The sequence below is a fragment of the Ovis aries genome, chromosome 2 (assembly GCF_016772045.2).
Source record: "Ovis aries strain OAR_USU_Benz2616 breed Rambouillet chromosome 2, ARS-UI_Ramb_v3.0, whole genome shotgun sequence".
NCBI classification, from domain to species: Eukaryota; Metazoa; Chordata; class Mammalia; order Artiodactyla; family Bovidae; genus Ovis; species Ovis aries.
The window spans coordinates 224,837,803-224,855,653 of NC_056055.1; the positions used below are offsets into that span (position 1 = coordinate 224,837,803).

Here is a 17,851-nt window from a genome sequence, read left to right on the forward strand (position 1 = left end):
CTAGGAATACGAATTCTGGGTATCCCGCTTGTCTTGCCTACCAACAGATTGTGAATCCAATTAACCTATCAGTCTTTATATCTCTCAAGCTTATGTCCAATCCATCTCTATTTGCTAACACAGTAAGTCAACCCAGTGTCCTCTATTCTCACAATAGCCTCCTTAGGGTCTCCCTACTTCCACTCTTGTTACTTCCAATCTCTTCTATTAATAATTAGGTGTTAAAGATGGTAACCACGACACTATATGCAAGACAGCAAAAGAGACACGAATATAAAGAACAGACTTCTGGACTCTGTGGGAGAAGGCAAAGGTGGGATGATTTGAGAAAATAGCACTGAAACATGCATATTACCATATGTGAAAGAAGCAGTCCAAGTCCAATGCATGAAACAGGGCGTCAAAGCCTGTGCACTGGGACAACCCTGAGGGATGGGATGTGGAGGGAGGTGGGATGGGGAGGGAGGAAGGAGGGGGTTCAGGATGGGAGACACATGCACACCAGTGGCTGATTCATGTCAATGTATGGCAAAAACCACCACAATATTGGAAAGTAATTAGCCTTCAATTAAAATAAATAAATTTATTTAAAAAATAATTAGGTGTTCATCCTCCATCACTAGAACTTGTTTGCCTCTTTCAGGGCACTAGCAGACATTTGGTTTGTTTTGTTTCTCTCACTAGACTCTGAGCCCTATGAAGTCAGAGACCTTTCTATTCACCCCCTCTTATGCAGCCCATCCCCATACCCCACCTAGTGTTTAGCACCTGGATGCCTTTCCATAAATGGTCAATGAATAAATGTGTGTGAATTCTCAGTCTCAGCGACCCTGTCTTAATTCACCTTTGGGTTATCAGGACCGAGGGCTATGCCTGGTGCCAAGCAGGTACTGCATAAATACTTGTTCCACGTTTGGGTCAACTGAAGAAGGGAGGACTCTCCTCTCTACGTTATAAACAAAGCTGAATTGTCACTCTGCCCGTTGCTTGACTGTGACCCTGGCCTTCATTAACTGACAAATGAGCTAATTTCACAGGGTTGCTTTACGATGCTCTCTGTTTGGTGAAGGGCTTTGCAGAATGTGTGACTTGGTGTATATTCATAACATTCCCAGTAGCATTGGTGGGAGGTCCAGGCAAGAAGTCTAGAAGTGGAAGGGGCGGGGCGAGAAGCTTGGCGCAGATAATGCGTTCTGAGGCTGCGCGCCTCTTGGCCCTCTGGGCTCGCCGTCCTCCCCTCCCCCACCAGCCGCCGTCACCTGGGAAACGGGACGCGTTCGCCCGCCCGCCGACCGAAGCTAGTTTCATGGCAGCCACGAAGAAAGCAGTTTTGGGGCCGTTGGTGGGAGCAGTGGACCAGGGCACCAGCTCGACGCGCTTTTTGGTTTTCAATTCAAAAACAGCCGAACTACTTAGTCATCATCAAGTGGAAATAAAACAAGAGTTTCCTAAAGAAGGATGGGTGGAACAAGACCCTAAGGAAATCCTGCTGTCCGTGTATGAGTGTATAGAGAAAACGTGTGAGAAACTTGGACAGCTCAATATTGATATTTCCAACATAAAAGCTATTGGTGTCAGTAACCAGAGGGAAACCACTGTAGTCTGGGACAAATTAACTGGAGAACCTCTATACAATGCTGTGGTGTGGCTCGATCTGAGAACCCAGTCTACCGTTGAGAGTCTTAGTAAAAGCATTCCAGTAAATAACAACTTTGTCAAGACCAAGACGGGCCTTCCACTGAGCACTTACTTCAGCGCAGTGAAACTTCGTTGGCTTCTTGACAACGTGAGAAAAGTTCAAAAGGCAGTTGAGGAAGATAGAGCGCTTTTTGGGACCATTGACTCATGGCTTATTTGGAGCTTGACAGGAGGAGCCCATGGCGGTGTCCATTGTACAGATGTAACAAATGCAAGCAGGACGATGCTTTTCAACATTCACTCTTTGGAATGGGATAAAGAGCTCTGTGAGTTTTTTGCAGTTCCAATGAAAATTCTTCCAAATATCCGGAGTTCTTCTGAGATCTATGGCCTAATGAAAGCTGGGACTTTGGAAGGTGTGCCCATATCGGGGTGTCTGGGGGACCAGTCTGCTGCATTGGTGGGACAACTGTGCTTCCAGGATGGACAAGCCAAAAACACGTATGGGACAGGCTGTTTCTTACTATGCAATACAGGCCATAAATGTGTATTTTCTGAACATGGCCTTCTGACCACAGTGGCTTACAAGCTCGGCAGAGACAAACCAGTATATTACGCGCTAGAAGGTTCGGTAGCTATAGCCGGTGCTGTTGTTCGCTGGCTAAGGGACAATCTTGGAATTATAAAGACCTCAGAGGAAATTGAAAAACTTGCTAAAGAAGTAGGTACCTCCTATGGTTGCTATTTCGTCCCAGCCTTTTCAGGCCTATATGCCCCTTATTGGGAGCCCAGTGCCAGAGGGATCATCTGTGGGCTCACTCAATTCACCAATAAATGCCATATTGCTTTTGCTGCACTAGAAGCTGTTTGTTTCCAAACCCGAGAAATTCTGGACGCCATGAACCGCGACTGTGGAATTCCACTCAGTCACTTGCAGGTGGACGGAGGGATGACCAACAACAAAATTTTGATGCAACTGCAAGCCGACATTCTGTATATCCCGGTAGTGAAGCCCTCGATGCCGGAAACAACTGCCTTGGGAGCTGCCATGGCAGCAGGGGCTGCAGAAGGGGTCGGTGTGTGGAGTCTTGAGCCTGAGGATTTGTCAGCTGTCACAATGGAGCGGTTTGAACCTCAGATCAACGCCAAGGAGAGCGAAATTCGTTATTCCACATGGAAGAAAGCTGTGATGAAGTCCATGGATTGGGCTACTAAGTCTTCAGAAAATGGTGACACTGGCATCTTCAGTAGTCTACCCTTGGGCTTTTTTGTAGTGAGTAGCATGGTAATGTTAATCGGAGCCAGGTACCTCTCAGGTGTGCCATAAATAATACCAACTCCTGGATCCCAAAGATCTTGACCTAAGGAGTAATTCAGTGATTCTGTCTCTTAATGTGCTGACACTATTCATAGACTCTGATTTTATTTATAAGCCACTTGCTTCGTGACCCTCTAAGTAGACCTGTGGCTTGAAATAAAGAAAATGGGGCAGAAAAAAAAAAAAGTGATTTCTCAATTAGGGGAAAAAAAAAAAACCCAGCAAGTTTTGCATACAAAAAGTCACAAACTACTCCCCTGAACTACTCAGGTGTTGTGGTTTTTACCAACTTTCTATTAAAATGTTGAAGGAGAAAGGGGCATGGTGGGGGGATTGGTAGTCAATTATGTTGATTTGCCCTGTTCCAAACTCCCTCTAGCAATGACTTGACAGCTACCTCCCACTTGGTGTTGGTCAACTCTACAGTAAGATTTATAAAGAAGTGTGTGCTCACAGAATGAGGCACAATCTGTTATTTAGTTGCAAAGCTGTGTCTGACTCTTTTGCAACCCCATGGACTTTAGCCTACTAGGCTCCTCTCCATGGGATTCCTCAGGCAAGAATACTGGAATGGGTTGCCCTTTCCTTCTCCAGGGGATCTTCCCCCCCCCCCCCCCCCCCCCCCCCCCCCCCCCCCCCCAAGGATCCAACCTGTGTCACCTGTATGGGCAGGCAGATTGTCTACCACTGAGCCACAAGGGAAGCCCGAGGTACAATTTAGAATCACTTCATTTATTTAACATATCATAAATGGAATCCTTCCGTGGCAAATCTTAGGGTAAAGACTTGAACCCTAAAGACAGCCTGCAAGGGTCTGATTCTTGGCCACTGTTTTTGCGTCATTTCACTACAATCTTCTTGTTCTGAGTTCCCATTATATTGGTCTTTAGTTTCAGCCAAAGGACTTTGCACATGTGTTTCCCTTTGCTTGAGTTAGATTCACCTTTATAATTAACGTCAAGGTCACTTCTTCTGAGACTGATCCTCCAGTCTAAGTCCTAGAACCTTCTCATTCATTCACAGTAGGGTTTCACTTTGCAATTACACAGCCAATGACGTGGTTAATTTTTCTTGGTTCTCTCCCCGCCCCACCCTCCAATCCCAATTTGTACTGAGAGCAGGACTGCTGAATGAGCTAGTGTATCCTCAGCGCCCAGATTGGTTCCCGCAAGTGGTAGGTATTCAATAAATGTCCATTGAATGAGTAAGCGAAAGGTTTCCAGGATAGGTGTACGAACCTGAGACACAAAGCTGAGGAGTCCCCCAGAGTTTGGGAGTGGTGTGGGGGACACAGACCAATAAACAGATGGGTACCAAACTTCAGAGAAGCCAACTCTTGCTCCTACCTCCAGCTGGTGGGAGAGCCTAACCCTTCGCCAGCTGCAGACACTTTAGGAGGAAGAGGTGGGTTTAAGGGCGGATGCTGAAGCCGGGCGCACAGTAATCGATCTCTGAACAACGGTCAGGGTTCGGTGGAGACCCCCGGGTTTCTAGGCTAATTGCAGGAACCCGAGTTGCCGGGCTTGGACAGGTTGCCAGCTGACCGCGCTTGCCGACCTTTGTGCCTAGCGTTGCGCTCCTTCCTCAGCGCCCTGGCAAGTCAGCCAATGCGCTCCGGGCGCCGCAGCTACTCCCGAGCTCCGACGCTCGTGATTTGTTAGTCCCCAGCCTCAGCCCCGGCGCGCCCTCCCACCCAAGAACAAGACCAGTCCGCGCCCAGTCCTGGGCGATCACCGCCTCCTCTGCGCCCGAGGGCCTCACACCTCCAGGCGGCAGCGGAGCAACAAGGTCCTAGGCGACCGCGCTCGGCGCAGCCTTCGCTCGCCACGGCCTTCGCTCGCCACCGCCGGACCATGAAGGTGGAGTTTGCGCCGCTCAACATCCCGCTGGCGCGGCGGCTGCAGACAGCGGCGGTGGTGTATTGGATGCTGTCCTGCCTGGTGTTCGGTAAGGACGCCTGGCCGCGCAAGATCCGGGCGAAACCGCGCGGTGCTTGGGGCTCCGTCTGCTCCTTTCCGGACCGTCGTTGTCGGAAAGTCCAGGGACGTCCTTAGACCCTCCAGCCCCACACCCTTTGTAAGCCTAATCTGGCAGGTCACACGGGGCGTGGGTAACTAATTTGGTATTCCCCTCTTTGATTCATCCTTTCACGTGAAGCTCGTAGCGAACGACTGATTTTCGACTTAATTTTCCCCAGTGCTGTTTTTAAAAATCGAGGCGTACCTTTACCCCAAGTAAAAGGCCCAGATTTACGGCTCGATGGGTTTTGACACATGTATACATCCAAATGGAACCGTGACCCGAGCAAGCTGGAAGACATGGCACTTAAGCCTCTCGAAGTAGACAAACCCGTTTCTTGAATTACGGGTTCGGAAACGGACTCAATGCCCAAGGATCTGAAACCTGATCCCTTCCTTCTCCCCACTCTAAGGACAAATATCTGGGTTAGCTTCTCCGTGTTAAAGGTTTCCGGGATGCGGAAAGGTACCTTGCTGCGGATGCACGACATACTAGTTGAGCTGGGTGGCCTCTGCCTGTAAATAATTCAACCCCGGAGAATGTTGTCGTAGCCGGCTCTTAAATTAAGCCCAGGTAGGAATGCACAGGAGCCAGTCACTAGATGGGGCAGAGGGCTTACCTGTGCGCCTTTCCTCCGGATGTTTGTTCTGATGTTGTAAAGGGGTTGAGGGGGTCAGGGTAAAGGGGGCTGGTATGAGAGCACAGGAATTATTGGAAACCAAACCGCTCAGACACGGGTGAGCGACTAACACACACAGCCGCTTCAGAAGTCTAGTTATTTGTATGCTCTAAGACCATGGGTTGTACACTGGAGGCCACAGTAACAGTAATAACTCATTGCACTGTAGAGTTACAGTTGTGAACTGTCTTACATTTAGAGTGTCTTGAATCGATGGTTCTCAACCCAGGCTGCAATTAAAATGACTGGAGAAATTTCTTTAAAAAATAGGATGCCCATGGTCTCTCCGTAAGAATTTTGAATTCATTTATTTCAGAATGGAACCTGCACATGGGGACTTTTTTTTTTTTTTTTAATAAATTCTCCCAAGTGCAGCTTAAGTTTACTAAAAGAGAAAATTGAAAGCCTTAGCTGATTAAGTCCTCCTAGGCCAGACTGTTGAGACAGCATTCTATTTTGTTTTGCTCTTGGTCAAAGTACCATTGAGATAATAGCTACACTTATCAAGGCCTCGGTGTGTGCCAGGTGCTCTTCTGCCAGCTACCAATGGGCACGTGCTGCCTACCTCTACAGTGCTAAGCACCATACACTGTTAACCATGTAATCTTCACCACAGCCCTGTGAGGTAAGAACTGTGCCTTCTTGCACTTGTACAGATGAAGGAACCAAGAGGTCGAGTGAATTGTTCATGGGTTAGTAGGAGGTAGAGGAGCTGGGGGCAAACCTGAGTACTCTACCCAGAGTTCCTGCTTTAACCACTCTGCTATCCAGTTTAACGTCTTGAACCTGGAGACTGACCTCTCTCACCAGTCAGCACATCTCTGATAGCCGGCTGTCTTTTCCTTCCATGGCCCTTGCCGATGCTTGTATTTGTGTATGTCTGTGGCTACTTGAGAAAGGTCTGTATTGCCATCCATAGGTAAGCAGAATTTGTCACTCTAAAATACATTTCTTTGGTTTGTTAATTATTTGAAGCTGGTTATTTTCTAAAAAGCAGCAGACAAAACAAAAAACTCTGAAAACCCAGCAGGAGTTACCCTTTTGTAAGTAATGTTCACATTTATAAGAAGAATCTCTATTTGTAGTCGTGTGTCCCTTGCTGTAGGAAAGAGGATGACCAAATCTCTAGAAACCTATCAAGTGGAGAAGGGAGGGATTTATACCTGCATAAAATCTTACCCTTGTTTTTTTCCTGGTAACCTCCCATAACTGATCCTGCATACCTTCAACATCCTGTTTTGTCTTTAGCTGGTAATGGTATTTAAGGTGAGGGTTTCAGCCGAGTTTTTTAAGTTTTCCTGGGTCCACCTCTTTCATCCATATTATTAAAATTTTGTTTGATTTTTCTCCCATGAATCTGTCTTCCTGTCAATTTAATTCTTAGACCAGCCAGAAGAACCTAGGAAAGTAGGGGAAAATGTCTTCCTCCCTGACACATCCCAGTCCATAGGCTCAGTGAGGGAGCATCCAGCATGTGCCAGGCCCAGGGAAGGCATAAATACTGCTTGAACATCTTCACTATGTCACCCATGTCTCCTATTTGTATTTACTCATGTAGGTAAATCCCCACAGCAACCCTAGAGGTAGGGGCTACCCTGAGCTCATTTTCCGAAGATAGAGCTTGGAGGTGTAGTAATTGTTGAAGGTCACAAGGTGAGTGGTAGAGCTCCACGTACCGCATCTGAGTGGATTGGACATGGCCCACCACTCCTAATTTGAATCAGACTACAGTGCCTTGACAGGCTGTTTGTTTTTTTTAACTTTTTATTTTGTATTGGGGTAGCTGATTAACAGTGTTATGAGTTTCAGGTGAACAGCGAAGGGACTTATCCATGCACACACTTGTATCCATTCTCCCCCAAACTCCCCATCCAGGCTGCCACATAACACTGAGCAGAGTTCCATGTGCTATACAGTAGGACCTTGTTGCCTGTCCACTTTAAACATAGCAGTGTGTACATGTCCACCCCAAACTCCCTAATTATGCTTTCGCCCTATGGTTCCATCTTCACCCATCCCCATCCCATAAGCAGGTAACCAAACCATAAGCTCCTTCTCAAAGTCTGTAAGTCTTGACAGACAATTTAAATACATTTATTGCACACATTTGACATCTGTACTATTCTTTTATATTGTATATTTTGGAAATTATGAAAAATTTCAAACACACAGAAAATTAGAAATAAGTGTGTAAATTCCCATATACCCATTACTTGGATTTACAATTATTTTAACAATATGTTATACTAGTCTTATCTATTTTGCAAAACTATTTTAAAGTGAATTGTGTATTTTAATCCAAAATACTTTAGTCTACATATTATAAAATTATGTTTTACATGTGGCATAATTAACAGTGATTGCTTAAAATCATCTAAGTCAACTTAATATTCAGCTTTCCTGAAATTGAGCCAGAAATACACTTTGGTGGGTGATTTGTTTGAATCAGAATCCAAACAAACCCCCCTGGGTTGCATTTAATTTTTAAATATCTTTTAATTTAGAACAGTGTTGCCCTATTTGTTTTGTCAGCGAAGCACTAAAGAAGCCAGGTTATCTGTTCTGCAAGATACCTTCAGGATTCCTCTGCTGTTTTGGAGGGCTAACTTGTTCCTCAATTCTCTGTTGTTGTTCAATCGCTCAGTTGTGTCCAACTCTTTGCAACCCCATGGATTGCAGCCCGCCAGGCTTCCCTATCCTTAACCATCTCCCAGAGTTTGCTCAAACCCCTGTCTATTGAGTCTGTGATGGCATCCAACCATTTCATCCTCTGTCGTCTCCTTCTCCTCCTGCCTTCAATCCCATCATCAGGATCTTTTCCAATGAATCGGCTCTTCACATCAGGTGGCCAAAGTATTGTAGCTTCAGCATCAGTCTCTGTATTTCTTCTAAAGTAGAAGTTGGAGCTAAAACCTCGATGAGATTTAGGCGAAACGTTTTTGCCAGTCCTATTCCAAGGTGTTGCTGGGTGCTCATGTCGCATTATGTCAGATCCATGTAATGTCCAGTTGTCCCATTATTAGTGTCTAAGAGTGGTCAGTGGGTCCAGGTAAGAAGTAATGTGAGGGCTGGTAATTGACATGCTGCAGATAAAAGTTCCCCATTGACCATTGATGTTTCACCTAGTCTCTGTTAGTGATCCTTGACTAAATGAACTTTTATTTGGGACTACAAAATGGTAATTTTCATATTATCTCATTCTTTCTTCACATATTAGCTAGAATTTACACTAGGAATAATTTTTCCTAATCATCCATGGCCATTGCTTACCCTACAATTCCTTTCTTACAGGGAAGATAAGGATAAACACTTATTTCTTTCCATTTTAATTATTTTAAAGAGTTGTAATATCTCCTTTCAATGGTGACAGAAATTTTATTAACTATGTCTTTTAAAATCTCCAAATGAAGATCTTGGAATGCATTTTTCTTTCCACCATCAGGAAATGAGTTTAAACTATTAACAATAGCACTTGAAATATATTTTTTAAAATAGCAAATTGTTTCATTTAGTCATGAAATCAAATACTCTTTCCTTGAGATAAATGTTAAGTGCTTGTCTTTCAATCTTACAACATTGTATTAGTTTTAGGTACACAACGTAGTGATTTGATTTCTCTGTTGCAGAATGATTTCCACAAGTTTAGTTAACATACATTATCACACAGTTACAATTTTTGAGATCTTTAAAATTTACTCTCAGCAACTTTCAGATATACAATATTATTAACTATAGTCACTATGCTATGCATTACATCCCCAGAACTTTTGATTTCTAGTTTTGATTTCCATTTTTCTAATGAGAGATGTTGAACATCTTTTCATATGTTTATTACGCTATCTGTCTTTGGACAGGGAGGCCTGGTGTGCTGCAGTCCACGGGATCGCAAAGAGTCGGACACAACTGAGCGACTGAATTGAACTGTCTTCTTTGGAGAAACGTGTGTTTAAGTCTTCTACTCATTTTTTGATCAGGTTGTTTGTTTTTCTGGTATTGAGCTGCATGAGCTACTTGTATATTTTGAAGGTTAATCCTCTGTCAGTTGTTTCATTTGCTATTATTTTCTCCCATTCTGAGGATTATCTTTTCCCTTTGTTTATAGTTTCCTTTGCTGTGAAACAGCTTCTAAATTTAATTAGGTCCCATTTGTTTATTTTTGTTTTTAATTTCTGTTACTCCACAGTTCAGTCGCTCATTTGTGTCAGACTGTTTGAGACCCGGTGGACTGCGGCACACCAGGCCTCCCTGTCCATTGTCAACTCCCAGAGTTTACTCAAACTTACATCCATTGAGTCAGTGATGCCATCCAACCTTCTCATCCTCTGTTGTTCCCTTCCCCTCCTGCCTTCAGTCTTTCCCAGCATCAGGGTCTTTTCCAGGAGTCAGTTCTTCACATCAGGTGGCCAAAGTATAGGAGTTTCAGCTTCAGCATCAGTCCTTCCAATGAATATTCAGGACTGATTTCCTTCAACATGGACTGGTTGGATCACCTTGTGTCTAGGAGACTCTCAAGAGTCTTCTCCAACACGACAATTTGAAAGCATCAATTCTTCGGTGCTCAGCTTTCTTTATAGGCCAACTCTCACATCCATACATGACCACGGGAAAAACCATAGCCTTGACTAGACGGACCTTTGTTGGCAAAGTAATGTCTCTGCTTTCTAATATGCTGTCTAGGTTGGTCATAAATTTTCTCAAAGGAGCCAGCATCTTTTAATTTCATGTCTGCAGTCACCATCTGCAGTAATTTTGGAGCCCCTAAAAATAAAGTCTGACACTGTTTCCCCACCTATTTGCTATGAAGTGATGGGACCAGAAGCCATGATCTTTGTTTTCTTAATGATGAGTTTTAAGCCAACTTTTTCACACTCCTCTTTCACTTTCATCAAGAGGCTCTTTAGTTCTTCTTTGTTTCTGCCATAAGTGTCATGTCATTTGCATATCTGGGGTTATTGATATTTCTCCCAGGAATCTTGATTCCCACTTGTGCTTCATCCAGTCCAGCATTTCTCATGATGTGCTGTGCATATAAGTTAAATAAGCACGGTGACAATATGCAGCCTTGACATACTCCTTTCCCGATTTGGAATCAGTCTGTTGTTCCATGTCCAGTTCCAACTGTTGGTTCTTGACCTGTATATAGATTTCTCAGGAGGCAGGTCAGGTGGTCTGATATTTCCATATCTTGAAGAATTTTCCATGGTTTGTTGTGATCCACACAGTCAAAGGCTTTGGCATAGTCAGTAAAGCAGAAATAGATGTTTTTATGAAAGTCTCTTGCTTTTTTGATGAGCCAACACATGTTGTCAATTTGATCTCTGGTTCCTCTGCCTTTTCTAAATCCAGCTTGAACATTCGGAAGTTATCGGTTCACGTACTATTGAAGCCTGGATTGGAGAATTTTGAGCGTTACTTTGCTAGCATGTGAGATGAGTGCAATTGTGTGGTAGTTTGAGCATTCTTTGGCATTGCCTTTCTTTGGGATTGGAATGAAAACTGACCTTTTCCAGTCCCATGGCCACAGCTGACTTTTCCAAATTTGCTGGCATATTGAGTGCAGCACTTTCACAGCAGCATCTTTTGGAATTTGAAATAGCTCAACTGGAATTCCATCAACTCCACTAGCTTTGTTTGTAATGATGCTTCCTAAGGTCCACTTGACTTCACATTCCAGGATGTCTGGCTCTAGGTGAATGATCACACCATCGTGATTATCTGGGTCGTGAAGATATTTTTTGTACAGTTCTTCTGTGTCTTCTTGTCACCTCTTCTTAATATCTTCTGCTTCTGTTAGGTCCATACCATTTCTGTCCTTTATTGTGCCCATCTTTGCATGAACTATTCCCTTGATATCTCTGATTTTCTTGAAGAGATCTCTAGTATTTCCCATTCTGTTGTTTTCCTCTATTTCTTGCACTGATCACTGAGGAAGGCTTTCTTATCCCTCCTTGCTATTCTTTGGAACTCTGCATTCAAATGGGTATATCTTTCCTTTTCTCCTTTGCTTTTCACTTCTCTTCTTTTCATAGTTATTTGTAAAGCCTTCTCAGACAACCATTTTGCCTTTCTGCATTTCTTTTTCTTGGGGGTGGACTTGATCACTGCCTCCTGTACAATGTCACGAACCTCCATCTATAGTTCTTCAGGCACTCTATCAGATCTAGTCCCTTGAATTTATTTGTCACTTCTACTGTAAAGCAGAGACATTACTTTGTCAACAAAGGTCTGTCTAGTCAAGGCTATGGTTTTTTCCATTGGTCTTGTATGGATGTGAGAATTGAACTGTAAGGAAAGCTGAGGGCCGAAGAATTGATGCTTTTGAACTGTGGTGTTGGAGAAGACTCTTGAGAGCCCCTTGGACTGCAAGGAGACCCAACTAGTCCATCCTAAGGAAATCAGTCCTGAGTGTTCATTGGAAGGACTGATGTTGAAGCTGAAACTCCAATACTTTGGCCACCTAATGCAAAGAACTAACCCATTTGAAAAGACCCTGATGCTGGGAGGGATTGGGGGCAGGAGGAGAAGGGGATGACAGAGGATGAGATGGTTGGATGGCATCACCAACTCAATGGACATGGGTTTGGGTGGACTCCGGCAGTCGGTGATGGACGGGGAGGCCTGGTGTGCTGTCATTCATGGGGTTGCAAAGAGTCTGGGTGACTGAACTGAACTGAATGGTCTAGTAGTTTTCCCTGCTTTCTTCAATTTAAGTCTGAATTTGGCAATAAGAAGTTCATGATCTGAGCCACAGTCAGCTCCTGGTCTTGTTTCTGCTGACTGTATAGAGCTTCTTCATCTTTGGCTGCAAAGAATATAATCAGTCTGATTTCGGTACTGACCATCTGGTGATGTCCATGTGTAGAGTCTTCTCTTGTGCTGTTGGAAGAGGGTGTTTGCTATGACCAGTGTGTTCTCTTGGCAAAATTCTGTTAGCCTTTGTCCTGCTTCATTTTGTACTCCAAGTCCAAACTTGCCCGTTACTCCAGGTGTATTTCTTGACTTCCTGCTTTTGCATTCCAGTCCCCTATGATGAAAAGACATCTTTTTTTGGTGTTAGTTAGTTGTAGGTCTTGGAGAAGGCAATGGCACCCCACTCCAGTACTCTTGCCTGGAAAATCCCATGGACGGGGGAGCCTGGTAGGCTGCAGTCCATGGGGTCGCAAACAGCCGGACACGACTGAGCGACTTCGCTTTCACTTTTCACTTGCATGCATTGGAGAAGGAAATGGCAACCCACTCCAGTATTCTTGCCTGGAGAATCCCCGGGACGGAGGAGCCTGGTGGGCTGCCGTCTATGGGGTCACACAGAGTCGGACACGACTGAAGCGACTTAGCAGTAGCAGTAGCAGTTGTAGGTCTTCATAGAGCCACTTAACTTCAACATCTTTGGCATTAGTGGTTGGAGTATAGACTTGAATTACTGTGATATTGAATGGTTTGCCTTTATATGAACTCAGATCATTCTGTCATTTCTGAGATTGCACCCAAGTACTGCAGACTCTTTTGTTTACTATGATGGCTACTCCATTTCTTCTAAGGGATTCTTGCCCACAGTAGTAGATATAATGGTCATCTGAATTAAATTCACCCATTTGGATCCATTTTAGCTCACCGATTCCTAAAATGTCAATGTTCATGCTCGCCATCTCCTGTTTGACCACTGCTAATTTACTTTGATTCATGGACCTAAGATTCCAGGTTCTGTGCAATATTGTTCTTTACAGCATCAGACTTTACTTCCATCACCAGTTACCTCCACAACTCTGCATTGTTTCTGCTTTGGCTCAGCCTCTTCATTCTTTCTGGAGTTATTTCTCCGCTCTTCTCTAGAAGCATATTGGGCACCCACCAACCTGGGGAGTTCATCTTTCACTGTCACATCTTTTTGCCTCTTCATACTGTTCATGGGGTTCTCAAGGCAAGAATGCTGAATCGGTTTGCCATTCCCTTCTCGAGTGGACCACATTTTGTCAGAACTCTCCACCATGACCCATCTGTCTTGGGTGGCCCTACTAGCATGGCTCATAGTTTCATTGAGTTAGATAAGACTGTGATCCATGTGATGAGATTGGTTAGTTTTCTGTGATTGTGTCCAAATCCAAAGATGCTGTACTATGACCTGACTGACTCATTTGAAAAGACCCTGATGCTGGGAAAGATTGAAGGAGGGAAGAGAAGGAGACGACAGAGGATGAGATGGTCAGATGGCATCACCAACTCAATGGGCATGAGTTTGAGTCAACTCCAGGAGTTGGTGATGGACAGGGAGGCCTGGCATGCTGCAGTCCCTGGGGTCTCAATGAGTCAGACATGAGTGAGCAACTGAACTGAACTATGACCTAATCCAGAGGCCCTATTCATATTTCACCAGGTGCCCCACTAATGTCCTTTATAGCAAAGGAATCTACATGTATTAAATTACATCTTTTTAGTCTCCCTTAATTTGGAAGATTTTGAGGGAGCACGTTTTAATGTACACTCTAGTGATTTGTACTGGATTCTTGGACTTACATGAACACTATTTGCCTCTTCTATCATGGATTATCTTTGTGGTTTTTAGTTTGTAGCTATACAAATTATGTTTCTTTTGTCCTTCAGCTTGTAAAGCTTTCTGAAATAGTATGAAAATGGGACTGGTTTCAACTGAATCCTTGTTATAATTTGACTTCACTGGGCAAAGAAACAGTTCCAATAATGAATTCATCTTTAACCAAGAAAAGTATGAATTCTTATAAGTAGGTACTTTCAAAAGGCAGTATAGAGTAGACCCACATATGAGGAATATTAGGGTGCAAAATTCTTCAAGGGTTTTTTAGATTTGTGTTTTAGCATCATCCTCATCCTAAGAAACTCTGGAAGTGAAGTTTTTTTAAAGCAAGAATTTTAAAAATTAGAGGAATGTTAAAATTGCAGTCTTATACTCAGCAGATGGCACTGATTGATGTTTTGAAACACAATGCCTCGGGAATAAAAAGGAAAAGAATGTGATGTGCTAAAGGATTTGTTTGCCTCTGAATTCTCTTCTTTCTCTATACTATGCTAAATGGCTAAAATAAGTGTAGAAATAGTTTTTATGGGGGTAAATGAAAACTTCTTAGATACAAGTGGAAATGGTACCCATACAAGTTAAATATTTTTAATAATTTCTTAATATTGGTCACTTGTCACTATTTAATGCAAATAAATAAACTTCCACAAGTTTTCAGTGTTTTTCTGATGGGATTTGTTCATGTTAATTTAATAAAATCATGTTAAAGTTGAAAATATTCTTACATAAGTAGACTTATTCTGCAGTTTCATTTACTTTTTTTCCCTTTAGTGGAATCATTTTATTTAATTTTTTAAAAGAAGTTTTGATTATAAGATAATTCATGCTAGTTATTAGAAAATAGAAGAACTTTTAGAAGAGACTAGAGAAAGTCCATTTTCTCACCCAGAGATACCTATTGCAAATGTTTAGTCATATTCCTTTCCTTTTATTTACATGTTTTAAAATTTTTTATCAAGATAATATAAGCACTGGGAAATAAAAAACTGGGTTGAGCCATATGAAACTGGTATTTATAAAGGTCTCAAACAGTTAGTGGTGGCTGATAACTAACATTTATTTGGGAGTTTCCTATATGCCACTTTTACCAAAACTGGGTTCAGCTGGTAAGCCAATAATTCAAGAGACAAGTGTCAGAAGAAAGGAAAGGTTCTTCAATAAAGAAAGCCAGCCACCTGGGAGAAGGTGGATTCATGTCCAGAGACCAGCTCTGAAGATTGTGCTCAGCCATGATGACTCTTAAAGGGGAAAATGTGGGAGGGGAAGCATCCCAGTGAATCATCCAGGCAGGAGGTTGAGTTTTACATCATTCTCCTTGAGGACAGGCTGGCTGACTCTTCAGATAGTATCTTGCCTGTAAGATCTGCCTGCAGTATTGCTTGGGGGTAGAGAGCTAGTTATTTTGTTAATTGTGTAATTCTTCATTTTCGCTTCTTTTTATCTAGGGAAAGGATCAACAGGTAAGGCAAAGCATGGTGTGCATTCAGGAGAGCCTAAGTCTGGAGTTAGTTTCAATGGCTTAGTGATCTCATTCCTATAAGTAGGTTCTTTTAAGGTTAGAAGGGAACAGAACTGGGTGAATAGAAAAGGGGCAACACAGCTGCTCTCACCATCATTGTTCTTTTATTATTCTTACTGTTCTCCTTTTGTTTACTAAATTTTTTTGGTCACACTGTGGCAGGGCAAGTGTGGTGCCTCAACCACTGGAACAAAGTTGAGAATGGATAGGAGCTGGGAGATAAAGTCAGCACAAGATTAGTGACTCAGCACATAATAAAGAAGAAAGAGGCAATGCTACTCCTTAGAGTAGTAGTAATGGCTGGCATTTTTTGAGCGTTTACTCTGTGCCAGGCTTTACGTCTCTGTGCTCATCCCCATTGATATCTTTTTCTTTTTATAATTTTTTAAAAAATCTGACACATAGCATAGACATGTGGGCTTCCCAGGTGGCGCTAGTGGTAAAGAAAAATCCACCTGCCAATGCAGGAGACATAAGAGACACAGGTTCGATCCCTGGGTCTGGAAGATCCCCTGGAGGAGGGCATGGCAACCCACTCCAGTAATCTTGCCTGGATAATTTCATGGACAGGAGCCTGATGGGCTACAGTCCATGGGGTCACAAAGAATCAGACATGGCTGAAGCGACTTTGCATGCATGCACAGCATCGACATAAAAAGAAAATGTGTAGCTTAGCTTAATGTATTACTTAAAGGCAAATATTCTTGTCACTATTGCCCAGGTCAAGTTTTATCAGTTCCTGCTTCATCTATTTGAGTCTACGTCATTAGGTGCACAAATAATTAGAAATGCTCTGCCGTGAAATGTTGCAAGAAGTGGTAGATGAGCTAAGGGACAGAGTTTCTTCTCTTTTATTTCTATCTCTGGCAATAGAGTTCCTGAAAATGAAGTTTCTCAGTGGAATGTGCCCATTACATGGGCATATGATGAATAACCACTCAATCAAGGTGAACACTTGTAGTAGGAACTCTTCTGCATCCGTCTTGTCAACGACAGTTCCTCCACATTGGGGGTGCAGTGGGGTGGTGGGGTAGGGTCATGGGCTTTGATAATGGACCTTGAATTTAGATGGGTCAGCCACTTACAATTCGTGTGTCTTGAGCAATTCACTTAACCTCCTTAAGCTGCAATTTTCCCTACTATAAAAAATACATTAGCTCAATGTTATGTAACACCCTACAAAGGAAAAGCATTTGAAAAAGAATAGACACAAGTATTGGGCTTCCTAGGTGGTGCTAGTGGCAAAGAACCTGCCTGCCAGTGTGGGAGATGTAAGAGATGAGGGTTCAATCCCTGGGTTGGGAGGATCCCCTGAAGGAGGAAGTGGCAACCCACTCCAGTATTCTTATCTGGAGAACTGCATGGACAGAGGAGCCTGGTGGGCTGTGGTCCATAGGACATGACTGAAGCAGCTTAGCAAGCACGCACAAGCATGCAGACACGTATAAGTGTGACTGGATCACTTTGCTGTACACCTGAAACTAATACAACATTGTTCATCAACTATATGCGAAAATAAAAAGCTAAAAAATGTATCTCATTTCTAAATTATACCGTTTTGTGAAAAATTACTTTCTAGACTTTAAAAAAAAAACAAAGAAATTGAAGCCCGGGAAAAAAAGGGAAAAAAACGACATTAGGAATGTTCCGGCTGCTTCTATGATGTTGTGGCTATATGAAGATTAAACTTAAAAATATTTTGGTGAAGCCCACAATATAGAAGTTGCCATATACTATACATCCAAGAAATGTTAAGTCATACTATACATTGCCGTCTTGTTACATTGTCTCAGTTGAACTGAGGCTCAGTTAAACATACTTTGAAAATATTAGATCCTCCTACCTTGGGCCACCTAATGCAAAGAACCGACTCATTGGAAAAGACCCTGATGCTGGGAAAGATTGAGGGCAAGAAGAGAAGGGGGCAACAGAGGATGAGATGGTTAGATAGCATCACTGACTCAATGGACATGAATTTGAACAAACTCTGGGAGATAGTGGAGGACAGAGGAGTCTGGCATGCTGCAGCCCATGGGATCGCAAAGAGTCAGATACAACTTAGCAACTGAGCAACAACAACAACACCTTGAACCAGTGATTGTATGTACAGTGGGCAGATTCTAACAGACC

At 43.1% G+C, this 17,851-nt stretch overlaps 2 protein-coding genes across 3 annotated transcripts in view; both read left to right on the top strand.

Annotated features, from left to right (window-relative positions):
- The first annotated feature begins 1,181 nt into the window (after positions 1–1,181).
- LOC101120221 (glycerol kinase-like) lies at positions 1,182–3,522 on the top strand. The gene has a single exon (XM_042244306.2). It carries the CDS (start codon positions 1,187–1,189, stop codon positions 2,963–2,965), a length of 1,779 nt encoding a protein of 592 aa, XP_042100240.2. The 5' UTR covers positions 1,182–1,186; the 3' UTR covers positions 2,966–3,522.
- A 1,162-nt stretch (positions 3,523–4,684) lies between these two features.
- Positions 4,685–17,851, top strand: part of MOGAT1 (monoacylglycerol O-acyltransferase 1) — a 35,484-nt gene continuing 22,317 nt past the window's right edge. For both annotated transcript variants that reach the window (XM_012147009.4, XM_042244307.2), the window contains exon 1: positions 4,685–4,903. In XM_012147009.4, the coding sequence (XP_012002399.3) occupies positions 4,810–4,903 (94 nt within the window). In that variant the 5' untranslated portion in view covers positions 4,685–4,809. The remainder of the gene's footprint in view (positions 4,904–17,851) is intronic.